The 15,672-nt window shown below is 39.4% G+C and overlaps 1 protein-coding gene across 1 annotated transcript; it reads right to left on the minus strand.

The window, feature by feature from the left end:
- Window positions 1–6,120: 6,120 nt before the first annotated feature.
- Window positions 6,121–9,316, minus strand: LOC143580646 (heat shock cognate 70 kDa protein 2-like). The gene is made up of 2 exons (XM_077063616.1): window positions 8,789–9,316; window positions 6,121–8,034 (listed from the first exon to the last, which is right to left on the minus strand). Exons 1-2 carry the CDS (start codon window positions 9,000–9,002, stop codon window positions 6,287–6,289), a joined length of 1,962 nt encoding a protein of 653 aa, XP_076919731.1. The 5' UTR covers window positions 9,003–9,316; the 3' UTR covers window positions 6,121–6,286.
- Window positions 9,317–15,672: the final 6,356 nt, after the last annotated feature.

The raw sequence follows: 15,672 nt of genomic DNA on the forward strand, positions 1-15,672 counted from the left end.
CTTCGGCTGGCCAGGGAGACTGTGCGAAACGCAACCGAGAGGGCTGCCAAGGCTGAAGCCGTTGCTGAGCCTTTGCGTGTGGAGAATGAGGAGCTCAAGGCCAAATTAGAGGCTCTCCAACGCGCTCATGATGCCTTGGCAATGGAAGATGCCAAGAAACTCCAGGAAATCCTGGACCAGAGGGGGGTGCTTGACCACACCGAGCGGAAACTTAAGGGCGTCGAAGAGGCTGCCGCAAAGGAAGTTTTACTTGCCAACCTTAACAAGAGCGAAGCCGAACGCGCCCATAACGAAGCTCAAGCTGCCCTCCAATGGCTTCTTCGAGAAGCGTTGCCTCAGGTATGTTTAGTTTTATCTTCATGCTTTTCTTTTGTAAGAAAAGGTTCTAATACTTGTGTTTTCTTTGTAGGTTGTGCGTCTGGTCTTTTCAGAGACCTCTTACGATGATGCTATGACCGCAGCCCTCAACGCTTCTCATGAGGATGGGGAAAAGGCCGGCTTCCTGCTTGGTCTAGGGTTTGTTGAGAAAGGCGTCCCGCCTTCCAACTTCCCTTTGTTCGATGTGGATACCGAAGCCATTTATGACCAAGCATTGAACCAATACGCCGCCTTCCCGCATCCAGTGGTGGAAAAGGTGGACGAAGTAGCTGCTGCTGATGATGGGTTAGCTGTCCTCAAAGCGTTCCTCGAACCACCCCGTTCTTCTGACGGAGCGGGTCCAAGTGGAAGCGGCCCTGAAGCTTGATCCTGAAGATCCCTTCCCATTGCTAAGATAGACTTGTATAGTTTTATTCTTTTAGGCGGGTAGTTACCCGGCCATTCTTGTAATATATTCTTGAAATATTAATCTTTTTGCGTATAAGATTGTTATTTCCTTCTTTGGGTTCCTTGCTTTATAAACTTATGACTTGCATACTTAGTTTAAATTAGCAATTTTCCAAGTGTTTAGAATAAGAACCTTTGAACGTGGTTGATAATGGGTTAAAGTTTCGCTTCCTCCTTCGTGATTGTGCGGGTAGAACCGTCACTTGCACTTGGTAGGATGGCTAAACTTTAACCTTCATCTGACCTGCGTGTAGGTTTTCCTTTTCGAAATTTCTAAGGCATTAAGATAAGTTAACCTTTGAACGTGGTTGATAACAGGAAGTCTTGCTTCCTCTTTCGTGATTGTGCGGGTAGAACCGTCACTTGCACTTAGTAGGATGGCAAAACTTTACCCTTATCTGACCTGCGTGTAGGTTTTCCTCACCTTTTGAGGATAAGTTAACCTTTGAACGTGGTTGATAACAGGAAGTCTTGCTTCCTCTTTCGTGATTGTGCGGGTAGAACCTTCACTTGCACTTAGTAGGATGGCAAAACTTTACCCTTATCTGACCTGCGTGTAGGTTTTCCTTATCCTTTTTAAGAATTTTGTTTTGAACCGTTCGACGCGCGGTTGTCGATAGGTTAGTGTTCGGTTTCCTTTCATGATTCATGCGGATAGACTGGCACTTTCATTTAATGGGATAATTGAACTCTTCCCCTTCAACTGACCTGCGTGAAGGTTTGTCAAGTTATTGGGTTCGTGCGGGTAGGACCGCCTTCCCACGCAACGACTTCACGTAATGTGAACGCCGTCACCAGTGTTGCATAGTTTAACCGTTCGACGCGCGGTTGTTGATAGGTTATTATTCAGTTTCCTTTAATGATTCATGCGGATAGATCGGCACTTTCATTTTTGGGTGCTGAACTTTTTCCCAAACTGACCTGCGTGAAGGTTTGTCACGTTATTGGGTTCGTGCGGGTAGGACCGCCTTCCCATGCAATGACTTCACGTAATTATGCGGTGAAAACCGGCATATTAGTGTTCAGAAAAGTATAAATGTAAAATCATCATCTTCGATGTTCTTAAAGAGAATCATTTCCATTAGAAGTGGCTCTTGGCCTTTTCTTTACAAATTGGAATTGATTTACATGCAGACTGTGTAAATGAGCTCCCTTCCATGTTGGGATGGGAGTGCCATCGAGCCGATACGCACCTGGTTCGGGATCTCGTTCTTTACGCAGCATGTAGTCTCGATTTTGAAGCTGGAATTGATTCGTGTTTTCCCCAGCTGAGGTTCTATACGCACCCGCCTGCTCAGCCTTTATTGTGCCACGAGGTGCGCGAGCGTCCCATCTCTGACAAATGCTTCGACCATGTCCTTTACGTCTATGCATTCTTCAGTGTTGTGGCCTTTTGTCTTGTGGAAGTCACAGTATTTGCTCCGATCAGCATCGTGACGATGTCGGATTATTGGAGGCTTTGGCCATGGGAGCTCTTCAGTGGCGAATATCTCAGTGACGCTTTTGGTGAGTGGCGTCCATCTGGAGTTCCGGTGCGACTGTACATTATCCCTTCCGCCCACTCGATGTTGCAAGCCGGATGAGGTGTCAAAGTTTACCCTTGACTGCCAAATGCCTAGCTTCCGTTTTTTATTTAGTCTGGCGGTGAGGACGTTGTCTTCTCTCGTCTTCTGAGTGTAGAGGTTTGTGCTCTGTGGGAGATCTCTACCCAGTTGCTTCTCTGTTTCCGCATAGCGTTTTGCTGCTGTCATGATGCCATCCCATGTGGATGGCATGCCATCTTTACCCGTTAGGGGGCGGATGAGCTCTGGGTCATGTGCGCCCTGGATGAAGGCAGCGCGAACAAGATCTTCGCTGATATTGCCCAAACTTAGCTTCTTTGAGTTGAAGCGAGTGATGAAGTTTGGCAGAGATTCATCTTCCTCTCGTATGCATTTGAGGATTGTCCATTGCTCCTCGGTATACTTCCGTTGTTGGCTGAAGTGTTGGCTAAACTTCTGTTGGAAGTCTGCCCAGTCGTAGATGTGGTTGACCGGTAGACGATCAAACCAAGCTCTAGCAGCCCCAACAAGCGTCATTTGGAACATGTAGCACCACGTGGGTTCCGTCCAATTGCTGACGGTTGCCCCCGCTATGAACCTGTTCAAATGATCGTCTGGATCAGATAAACCGTCATATGTGCCTGTGTTAGGCATTTGTTTGGCACTCTTTGGGGCGATTGCTTCCGCAATGTCCCTTGCAAACTTGGACGTTCCTGCATTCGCAACGTTTGGTCTGAACGTTTTGGAGAAGTCTCGTGGACTTCCACCTGTGCTTTTTGGTTTGAAGGCTTGTCCAAAATGCCTTTTCGGTTGGGATTCCGTTTCTTTACGCTTCCCTTTTGCCCTATGGCGAGGGTTCGCGTCGGAGTCGGATTCCTCCGAGTCATCCTCCCAGTATTCGAATTCGTCGGCCTGTTGCACGGAACGCAAGCGTTCGTCCAACTCAGCCTGGAATTCCTTTTGTCGTGCCTCCGCCCATGCCTTAACTTCATCGAGAGTCTGGCGGGGGGAGTCTTCGTTTCTCAAACTGGGTATCGGTGGATCCCAGTAGGCGATCATTTACTGCACTTGCCCCAGCTTTGGTAAGTGGGGTAGTGTTCGTAAAATTTACTTCACTTGCCCCGGCTTCGGTAGCCGGGGTAGTGTTCGTAAAAACTGTGTTGCCGGTATTCCTCCCAGTAGCTGGGGTTGTGGTTACCGGAATTTCTCTAACCATCTTTGTAAAAGTTTGAAAAAACTGGAGAAAATTGTAGTTCTAGCTTTATGCACGGATGGCGCCAATGAAGAAACACTAACCGGACCCCGGACAGATTACTGGTAACCTGGGGGTTGGATAGCTGTTTCCCACGAGGGGTTAGACCCTTGGAAGATGGTTCTTCTGATAACCTGCAAAACAGACACCGTGAGCTCGTCACTGAGAAGGGGGGGGGGGTTCCTCCTTGTGACCACCCTCCGGCGTGAGAATCAGACTAGATTGCTCTTTAAATATAAAAGTATATTAAGAGATTGCTAGAGCAGATATCAGGTATAATATGATGATAATGTGATAAGATATGATGGTCATACCATTTGTGGTATTTATAGCCGAAGGTAGGTTTCCAAGGAGGTATGGCCGGCTGCTACAGTGTTCCTGTTCATCAACAGTAGCCTACGCACGTGCCCTGCTGGTAGTTGGTGGGTAGGCAGCGGCTGATAGTGACCAGGCCTGCTGTGTACTATTCCCTTTCCACCAACTGCCGGCTACGCACGTGGTATGACAGTAGTTGGTGAGTAGGTAGCGGCTAATAGTGATACAGTACAGGAGCATGCTGCTCGCCATACTGTACCAGTGAGCTGTCGTATTTCTGATCAGATCTTTCGCCCATACCTCGTCAGGTACAGTAAAAGATCCTTCAGTATACGGACTGGCTTATTTGGGCGGGAGTATTCCCCCTCCCGCCTCTGTGCGGGATTGCTCCCGGCTTGGCTCATTCCTTCAGGTGACACTGAATGATCGAGAGCTAAGTGCCTGGTGCGTGTAGCCATGCTGCGCGGGTGGCCTTCCCTAATGGCTTGTATCCGAGGCTGCGGGGACAGGCGGAGTCCTTCACCATTGGGAGGCATTTCCTGCGGGACCAGCTTGCGTACTGCGCGTAAGGACGTCACGTCTCTGAGCATGGTTGGTCCTGCGGATCCAGTTGGTCTCTGCGCAGACGTCCCTGTTTAAGGTGAGTCTTGCGGGTCCAACTGGGCTCTGCTGGGACTTACCTCTTCAGGTTATTTATTGCATAGCCTTTTATTATTTATTTGTTTAGTTCAGTCACTTTTAACTTATAAAAAGATTCAAGTGATTCAGTTGCTTTTAACATTAAACACTTGTAAAGTAGCATCCTGAGGTGGGGGACAACATTCTCCATCAGAGTGCAAGTGAAGGTGGGGGTGGGGTCATGGAAATTGGGAGTAGTTCTTTGTTTTTATTGCAATCTTAATGTTTTCCTGACTTGTCTTGATGTGCTTTATTACTTGTGTAATCTAATCACTTGCACTCTGTTCCTTGTTATTATTATTTTGCTTGAAATAAATGCAATAGTACTATTAAGATATTGCATTGCTACAGACTATAGAGAATTGGAGATAACACCTACTGATTTTCTCTAGCCTTAATGATATTTTATTAGCAATAGTGATAATATGTGAACAGCTATTCGAAATTCGATATGTGAAGCCATGGTTGCGTATGTATTTACACTTGTTTGTATCCTACTTTATTCTCAGTTTGTCATTAAAATACATGCTATTTTATACATAAACTCATGCTAAAGTGATCTGATTTTGATATTAGTGTGCTCAAGCCTTTTGATAAATTGTGTTCTCCATGGTTACAAGGTGTAATACGAGGACAACGTTGTGGGTTGGTCAAATTCATACCACCTTATGTCTAGTTGTAATGACTAATGACCAGTTGTGTTTTTACCTTTGCCAAGTTGTGAACATTGCACGACTTGGAAAACCACTAACAACGATCGATGTTGAGATATTGAAGACTTTCGTCGTATGTTAAGATCACCACACTTAACAAAATAGACATACATATCGATCTGTCCGAATGTTTATTACATGAGTTATATGTTAGTGGTGTACTTGTTGCTTAAACTTCATGCCTTGAATATCAAACCAAATGTTAAGAATAAGAAAAAAGGAACATGAGCAAGTCTGATCAGCTGTGCATATATAGGATTTTATTGACCGAACGTATGTTTACTGGTAAATAATGAGTGAAAAGTGGACACATGACTACGGCTTGACGTATCTCACAAGTATAGGTGTATCCAACTTGTGACATTTTGATAGAGGTATAGGCCTATAGCATAACTGAGCTTCTTTTACTATTTTCTCTAAGATTAAAGCTATATATTTTAGTTATATAAATATGTTCAAATTAGGCTTCTTGTATCTTTTAGGTAATTTTCATGTAATAAATTTAACTTTTTATTATGTGATGTGTAATTATAGAGGGGGGACCATAGGCAGAAAGTACTTGATAGTCCAGGGACCGCTGTACAATTTATCACTTAGCGAAGACATGTGCACAAAGACAGAATACATGGGGGGCACCATGACAGTAGATAGATTATGACCATTGGATCATTAACCCCACTAGATCTTGTTCACACTCTGTTGCAATCCAAGTCTTTGTCTTTTAATTCCTTTTAAGGATTTTAGGTTTCGCTAGTTATATTACCATCATCATTTTAATCATAACAAGTAAGTTTAATGCTTCAGTATTTACAATCAAATATTAACTCTTTCTAACCCAATAAGCTTTATTAATCATGAAATTAAAACAATAACTTCTCCTATCTTATTAGCTACCATTTTTAAGGAAAATAAAATCCAAAATGTGATCTAAAAACAACCAAAATTCTTCAAACAAAAACAACTTAATCAACTTCCTCAATCTTGGGTCCAGCGCCGCTAGCGCCCCCTCCACCAGCCGGAGGGGCTCCAGCGCTAGCGGTGGCGGCATCTGGGACACCGCCGTTGCCTTGATACATCTTCGCGATAATCGGATTACAAATCCCCTCTAGTTCCTTCATTTTATCCTCAAACTCATCCACCTCACCTAACTGATTTGCATCTAACCAATTGATAGTTTGCTCAATTGCATCCTCCATCTTCTTTTTATCCGCACCTGCAATCTTTTCCGACACTTTTTCGTCGCTAATGGTGTTCCTCATGTTATAAGCATAGTTCTCCAAACTATTCTTAGCCTCCACTTTCTTCTTATGCTCTTCATCTTCGGACTTATATTTCTCAGCTTCTTGCACCATTTTCTCAATATCTTCCTTTGATAATCTCCCCTTATCATTAGTAATTGTGATCTTATTCTTCTTCCCGCCAACTTTATCTTCGGCCGAAACATTCAAAATACCGTTTGCATCGATATCAAAACAAACGGTAATTTGAGGCACCCCGCGAGGGGCGGGTGGAATGCCCGAAAGCTCAAATTTCCCTAACAAATTGTTGTCACGGGTTCGGGTTCTTTCCCCTTCATAAACTTGAATCAAAACACCGGGCTGGTTATCCGAATAAGTTGAGAAAACTTGCTCTTTTTTTGTCGGGATTGTCGTGTTTCTTTGAATTAAAACTGTCATGACACCTCCAGCTGTCTCTAAACCTAGAGACAGCGGGGTGGTGACATCTAAAAGTAACAAATCTTGTACCTTTTCGTTTCCTTCGCCACTTAAGATGGCGGCTTGCACTGCGGCACCATACGCAACCGCCTCATCGGGATTGATGCTTTTGCAAAGCTCTTTCCCGTTGAAGAAATCTTGTAACAAGTTTTGTACTTTTGGGATACGCGTGGACCCGCCCACGAGTACGATTTCATGAACCGATTTCTTGTCCATTTTCGCGTCTCTCAAACATTTCTCAACCGGGTCCATACATTTTCTAAAAAGATCCATGTTAAGTTCTTCAAACCGTGCACGAGTAATAGTCGTGTAGAAATCGACACCTTCGTATAACGAGTCAATCTCGATAGTGGTTTGAGCGGTGGATGAAAGGGTCCGTTTAGCCCGCTCACACGCGGTTCTTAACCGCCTCAACGCTCTCGGGTTCCCATTAATATCCTTTTTGTGTTTTCTCTTAAACTCTTGAACAAAATGATTCACCATTCTGTTATCAAAGTCCTCACCTCCCAGATGCGTGTCACCCGCGGTCGATTTCACTTCAAATATCCCCTCTTCGATCGTCAAAATCGAAACATCAAACGTACCACCACCGAGGTCGAAAATAAGCACATTTTTCTCACCTACACTCGAGGCTTTCTTGTCTAAACCATAAGCAATAGCGGCTGCAGTCGGCTCGTTAATAATACGCATAACATTTAAGCCTGCAATGACACCAGCATCTTTTGTGGCTTGTCTTTGCGAGTCGTTGAAGTATGCAGGGACCGTAACGACTGCGTTTTTGACAGCTGATCCCACGAAAGCTTCGGCGATTTCACGCATTTTGGTTAGCACCATTGAAGATATCTCCTCAGCTGAAAACTGCTTGTCTTCACCTTTGTAAGAGACTCCAATCATCGGTTTTTCAGCTGGACCGGAACTGACCTTGAAAGGCCATAACTTCATGTCATCCTGTAGGGATGCGTCACTGAATCTTCGACCGATCAGTCGCTTTGCATCTGGTTTTTTGAGTCAAAATAATAATCAGATCAATCAACACATAACCGGATTAAAATGGTGTATAAAACAAATGAGTATCATCAACAGAAAATTAATGAGGAGTTGCATCACGAAATCCGTGAAATATAAATAATTTTTATTTTCATCGGATAAATTACTGACAAACCCCGCGAAATAAAAGAAATGGTAGTTGCAATAAGAATATTCAATATAATATATGCTTGTTACATGTGTCCTTACGGCATACATTAGAAAATTCCATTAACTAAACCGAAAATATTTGATGCCCAAATGTTTAGTAATTTATAAGAATTAAGAAAATAGTGTAATAAAAAATATTATAGGCTTAGCATTATGCAATTTATCTTAATTCAGTAATTAGTATAATCTATAAACATTAGGCCCAAATGTATTAACTAAAAGCCTCATATGCATCAATTTGACAATTTGGGCTGTTTGTTTTACAGCCTAAAAATTTGAAGCCTAAATTGTAAAACCGATAAAACTGAAATCAAACCCTAATAAAAAAGCCGAAAAAAATGTGAAACCGAATGGTTTTAAAAACTCAACAAAAAAAAAACAAAAAAAAAACAAAATTTTATGTTTTATTTGGTTTGAGCCCATAACCGACCCATGCACACCCTAGTGACAGAATCCAAAACTCAAATGTCCATCGCTAATATGTTGCTAATAAGATTACATACGATCATATAATAATTTTAATCATAGTATATATATTAACTCATAAAGTACCGAAGACAGTGTTGGTAGGATTCATAGCGACTTGATTCTTAGCAGCATCACCAATAAGACGCTCGCCTTCTGTAAACGTGACATAAGATGGAGTCGTCCTGTTCCCTTGATCATTAGCAATGATCTCGACACGGTCATGCTGCCATACTCCGACACACGAGTACGTCGTACCTAAATCGATTCCGATCGCAGGACCTTCACCTTTCCCTGCCATTCTCTAACCAAATTCACGTATTGAATTTAGACCCGATAAAATATGCAGAAAGAAGAAGTTTACGTACTTTGGCTAATAAACTTGGCACGAGTTAGTTGATATGGAGCCAATATAAATACTTATAGTGTTGTAAGAGTTATTCTCAGCCGTTGATTATTATTATTATTTGATTTGATAAACCGAGTCCTTCGTTTGTAATTTGACGAGTGAAATTAGGGAATAGTTTGTTTTTAGTCCCTAAATAAACTTACGTATACTTTGTTTTAGGTCAATGTAATTGCATAAAATATCAATTCTATTGTGTTTTATATTATTTTTTTTCTGCTGTATGATTTACTTATCTTGTAAAATAAAACAGCCATTTTATCCTAAGGGTTAATTACATAATCCATGTGACGAATTTATATGGCGGATTTTATTATATGTTTTTTCAAAAATTCTTTTCCTAAGGTTTAGTATTTTTTGGTCCTCGGATGTATGCTATACAGCGTCAAATTTTTTGGGTTGGGCGGGGTTACACAATAAAAATACAATACAATAGACAGGTACATTATTAACATTCATTAAAATACAAGGTAATTAATTTGAAATAAAAAAGATAGCACATATTATAATTTTTCTTTACGAGTTTTATGTTTTGAATACAGTTCATAACATCTTCAAAGGTGACTTTCAAAAAAAGTAGTTTTTCCAAGAGTAGTATTTGAAGATTAAGAACTAAAGTCGGACAACTTTCTTAACAAAAATCACCAAGTTAACGCTAATTGCACAATATCAACACAAAAAACAACTAAATTACTCAACATAATAGTATATAGCAAAGTCTAAACACATTACAGATAAACATATAGTTTTACATAACAATAAAATTGAACATCATATACAGTACTCATAATCAAGCTTCAAGAACATTAATACATTAGAACAACAAAAATAAAAAAAAAAATAAAAAAGGGAAAAACTAACCTTGATTAGTCTTAAAGCATGTTTGGGATTGAGTTTGAAAACACCTTATTGACTAACTACCAATAAGTTTAAAAGTGTTTGATCATTATAAAAATTCTTTTTATTTTAGCTTTTGAAAGATTAAAAAAACAGTTTTTTAAATCTCTTAAATCCAGGCTTTTCAAAATGATTTTTTTTTTAAAGTTAAGCCAATAAGTTGTTTCAAACTAAATCACAAACATGCTCTTAGTCATATTGGATTCAACTAAATGCTATAAATTAAATTTTGATTTGTGGTTGTCGATTGGGATTGTAGATTTGCAGTCGAACCGAGGAGGGTGAGGAATAGTCACGGTAGCTTAGTGCAATCAAGAGATTAATTTGTGATTGCCAATTTTATTTAGTTGTTGAATATGTTTAAATAGTTAATCATAGTTAGTTTAAGTGAATATATTTGAGCCAGACTTTGATTTATTATCTGGACCAACTTTTAATAGACTATTTGGGCAATCCACTAATTGATTAATTTAATTATTAGGCCATTTAATTTGTTTATCAATGGTTTAAGTGATTTTAAGAATTTCATTAAACTTTTATATCAAAATAATTATTTACTAAGATTTTCAAAATGATGGGTTATTTGTTTATTTATTCTTAAATATCAACAGATTCGATCATAAAAAAAATGAGTTCGCTCGTTAACATGATGTTGTACACGTTAAATAAAAATAAAAAAAAAGGTATCTCCACCCCTGGTTTTCTTAGAAGTTAAACCTTAAAACTAAAGGTTTGGTTTCACTAGCTATATGGTAACTCGTTTGATTGTTATAGGGGGGGTCCTTATTTGTTTTTAACGTTAAATCACCCCACGTGAGGTACATATGCGGACAACTCTGTCATTTCATGTCCCTTTTGTTTTGTCGTCAGTTTAATTGTAGGTGGAGTTGGACTATTGATGCCTTTCCTCCAACATATTCCTCTAATAAGACGTATAGAAGTCTAGTTAAAAAGAAAACGTATTGAAATTAATTTGAAATCCCAGCACTGTGGCACTTTGCTTTGTTCAAAATAAATTGTGGGCAGAAGACTACAAGTGTCGGATTACTTTTTTCTTTTTTTTACCTCCTTGAGCCTCTTCTTATAGAATTACTTGCTTAGATTTGAATATTTGATGCATGCCATGAGGGCCGGCCCGGCCCAACTTCGTTTGAGTTCAAAAGTTCAATTATGTTGTTGGGACCTTAAAACCAGTCCAGTCTAGCTATAATGATGATTAATGTAATAGAGGTGTTAAAAAAACCGTTTTGGGACAGGTTCCGCAAACCGAACTGAACCGGGTTGACAATAAAACCGATTTCACCCAAAATGGTTCTTAAACCGACCTAAACCGCCGGTTATGGGACCGGTTCCCTTATGATATACCAAACCGGTTTAAGAAAAACCGGTTAAACTGGTTCTAAATTGAACCGAACAGAGCTGGACCAGGTTGACCTCTCTTGCTCCTAAACCGGTTTTTAAACCATTCCGGTTAGAGTCAAATCGGTTTTGACTAGGCTTTGACCAAATTGGTTCGGTTTGAGAAACAAACTGGTTTTGGTTATTAACTGCTAGCACAAAAACCAGTCCCACCCCAATTCTAACCGGCATGGAGTATTGAGTATCGAACCGGTTAATCAAAACCGGCTTTTTAGGTCTTTTAATTAACTCACATATTTAACTAACCAATTAATTGAGCACGTTATCTTTCTTTAGTTTATTTTTCATTCGATACCCACCGCATGCTGAGAGTTAGGTAGTGTGAGTTTAAACGTTACATATTAAAAAAAACAAAACGAACAGGTTTTGATACTCTTATGCTTATTATACAACTATAAGTAAAAGGGTATCAAAACATGTTAGTTTCATTGTTTTTTTAATATGTAATGTCCACACACTACCCACTTTTACTCGAAATCCGAAACCCAACTTGAGAAAACCCGTACCCAAAGTAACCTGAAATCGAACTAACCCGAACCCAATAAAAGGCTAACCAGAACCCGAACCGAAGTAAGTCGGGTTGGTTATTGGGTCTGAATTCTAGGTCTCGGGTCAACCAGGTCCGAATTCTAGGTTTCGGGTCAACCCAAAAAACCGAATAAACTTATAGTTTTAAAACCATATATATTTTTAGGTATTATTGGCTAAGCCTTTGCCGCTGACATTAACAGAATTTTGTCTCATTCCACCTATTATGAATCAATTATTTATTGTTTATTAATGTCTAACTTTATGACTAAAAACAACTATAATCCAACACCCTAATCACGACATGTTAAAGACGATTATGTTGGTCTTGTTTATTATTTTGAGCTTTATTAAATTGTATTAGTTTTAGGATGTTTTATCGGTTTATTTTTGTTTTGTTATTGGTTTTTAGATTACAAGTATTGAAGAATATGTTACATTTGAATTTAGCAATGTAGTTTTTGTTTCCTATGATACTCAAAACCCGATTAACCCAACCCGAACCCAACCCCCTACCCCCGAAGAAACCGTGAAGAACCCGAACCGAAAACCTGAAACCCGAAGAACACCCCTACTGCGACGGATCTCAGATGAAAAAATAAACTCAAAAAATATAACGTGTACGGTTAACTGGTTAGTTGAACAAGTGACTTAACTAAAGGAACCGGTTTCAATGTTTTTTTTTGTATCTTTCATTTAAATTTACTGTCACATACAAAAGTATGGAAAGTAAATAATGAGTCCACACAAGTCCCCTTTGTGATGTCTAAAATGATGAACGACATCAATTTGGTTTCATACTTATGGGTAAAGCAAAGAAGTGAAAGATTGAGTTTGAAGTGGGAAGAATTGTTCCGGCTCAATATCGTGAATTTTTCTATTTAGATGGTTGTATGTTTGGGTTGTAACTTGTCTATTCCCTTTTTGTGGTTTGTTTGGCCACTTGCCTCATGTAGGTTGTCTCCTTTTGTTTCTACAAATTTAGCCTTTTCTTAAAGAAATGTGAGTGAGGATGTTAAAGGGAATAAGATGGAAATTATTTTATTATCTAACTTCGTGATAGAAGTCTAAAAATCATAAAAAGGTATTTTGTCAAAACGTTTCAGACTAAAAAGTGGTAACTCGCATTTTCTATTTTTGTGATCAGTAAAAATATTCTTTTTTTTCTCTAGGTAGTTTATTTTAGAACTCATGCTAAATTTGATATAAACCCACCGAGTTTGAGACATGTTATCATTTTTTTTTAATAATGGTCATGTCAACTTTATATAAACGATAGTTGTATCAAGCTTTTTATGACATTTTGTTACAATTTTGCTTTGGAAATTTATTGCCAAATGGGAACAAGACGAGTTTTGTGTCTCGTGATGCGAATGTTTCTCTCTAAGCATAAATTTCTATTGGCTAAATTCCGTATGAAGAAACACTAGGCTAACCCTTGGTATGCTTAGCTTAACGTCTCAACTGAGAAGGGATAAACACCAAACTAACCCCTGGTGGGCTTAGACAAATGTTCTTCCGATGGTTGTTACAAACTGATCAATATGATTTCTGGCAACCTCTGCCTGCAAAATTGAACACCGTGAGCTCGTTACAAAGAAGGGGAATAGGGGGTCTTATCGTAACCATTCTCCGGTGTGAGAATCATTACGGTAAGTGATGAGTAAATTCTTAGAGAGAATAAGGTTGCCGATCCCTTTACCGTTGGTTCTCTTCTAGTATTTATAGCCAAAAGGGAGTAGAAGGATTGAGCCAGCCATCCACTCAGTGAAACCTTCTAATCTTGTAGCTGAGCATGATAATGATCCCTGATTGGTCAGACAACTGGCGCCCGGAGATCATTGTTGCAGGCATGTACAACGTTGGCCTTTTATGATTGGTCCATCGTGCAGTTGTGGGTATTATAGGGATTTCGACCTGTGATTAGTCTTTCCCTTCCCTGTCACGTGGTCAGACCCGGCCCATGGGCTAGCTAAGTCAGACCATTGCCTTGGGCCTCCACCTTTGTTAGGCCTCCAAAATATTGCAGCTATATACTAGATGTTTTTAAAGGGCTAAATTCTTTGCTTCTGAATTATGTAAGCCTGATTGATGGACTGAACTCAGAACTAAATTTCATATAAATATATTTACATACAAAGAAAAAATATTTAACTCCGCCAACTATAAACTTAATAGTTTATTACTGTCGATCCCAAGCTCAGGTAATGGATGAGAGTTTATATCAAATTGTTTGTTAAAAAATGGCCTCAACATTTTAGTTCGCTTTAGGCCTCCAAAAACGTTGAGACGGACCTGCACGTGGTGTCCTACCTTTTAGCACAACATATCTTCCGCTGAACTCTTTGAGTTGTTAAGGATTTAGTATTTCTTCCGCGAAGGATATGTCTCTCTCTACGGAAGATATTCCGCTTATGCGGATGGTTAGCTCTGCCTTAATGATAGTATCTCTTCCACAAATAGTATATCTTCTTTGCAGGAGGTCTTCTGTGTATGCAGAGGGTTTGCCTTTTTTCTTGTATTATCATGGGGGTTATTTCATATTTGGTACCCTACCTCCACAATGTACTCATGAGTTGGCTAACATTTACATTGATGAGAACCGATCATTGCCTAAAAATCATGTCTTGGATCCAAGTAATTAGGGTGACTTGTTCGTTTCGTATGTACTAGAGCATATAGGTAAATTACGGCTTTGTGTACAAGGTTATAGTGATAATTGATTTAGTAAATGCTGGCCTAGTTATAATTTAATGCTATTTGTACATTACGTTTTTCTCATGCTTTATTGTAATACATGTTTAGGTAAATACAAGCCTTTGCAAAGTGTTTTAGAAACTGACTATAGGATTATGATACTTGATGGATGGCTTTTAAAACACCGTATGTTTCACTTACCACAATGGAAGAACACATTCTAATCCCTATATCATGAGAATTGCAATAGTTACCATATTTTGATGTCTGAGTAAAATTTTGATACAATGTAATAGGAAGTGATATCGTATCGATTTAGCTTTGAAAAAAATCTTCTCTCTTATAAGTATTTAATGGTATTGATAACAATTTCTTATATTATAAACCTCCAAAAGTTGCAATTTTCATGAGATGGAGGGAATTAACTAGGCTAACCTAGCTAGCCCTAATTAATTTGGTATAATGTGACAATGTTGGGAAAGAACCTTCAATCAATAGTACATCCTCAACAACTAATGTGAACATTACGGATGTGCACAATTGAGCAAGGACTTACTAAAATGAACTTAGACATTTTCTTTTTTAATTTATTGCCAGATTCTCGTTTTGCAACGTTGGAAAAACACTTGGTTAGTACCCCAACTCGTTTAGAACCTCCTTGCTTGACTTGTTCTCTCATAAAAACTCTATAAAAACTCGCTTATACTCAATTAAAAGTGTTTGGTATTGATTTGGATGTTGTGTGATGAAAAGAGTCGAACCTAGCCTTCCTTTTATAGCGTCAATCATACATGATGAGTCACAAATGTGAGCTGACACGTTAGAGTCGCTTTTGATACTTTTTTGCTGACTGTGCTCATGAGACTGTTTGTATAATAGGGCCGTCACAAAATTGTAGGCGGATGAGACACCCGTCTCAGAACAAACTTAATATCTAAGTTATGGCTGAGACGGCCGTATAATAATGAGATGGTTCTTCTCATCTGAAGTTTGAAAAATTACAGATGAGACCCTGGACTTAAGT

Source organism: Bidens hawaiensis, unplaced genomic scaffold (genome assembly GCF_021521415.1).
Source record: "Bidens hawaiensis isolate Kalapana, Puna unplaced genomic scaffold, B.hawaiensis_p1.1 tig00030542_1, whole genome shotgun sequence".
Lineage (NCBI taxonomy): Eukaryota > Viridiplantae > Streptophyta > Magnoliopsida > Asterales > Asteraceae > Bidens > Bidens hawaiensis.

Bases quoted from the DNA above. Each gene is read 5' to 3' on its own strand.
- LOC143580646 (XM_077063616.1), bottom strand. From the start codon at position 9,002: ATGGCAGGGAAAGGTGAAGGTCCTGCGATCGGAATCGATTTAGGTACG. The intron at 8,035-8,788 runs GTACTTTATGAG...TCAAAAAACCAG, and splicing joins TCCTACCAACACTGTCTTCG to ATGCAAAGCGACTGATCGGT.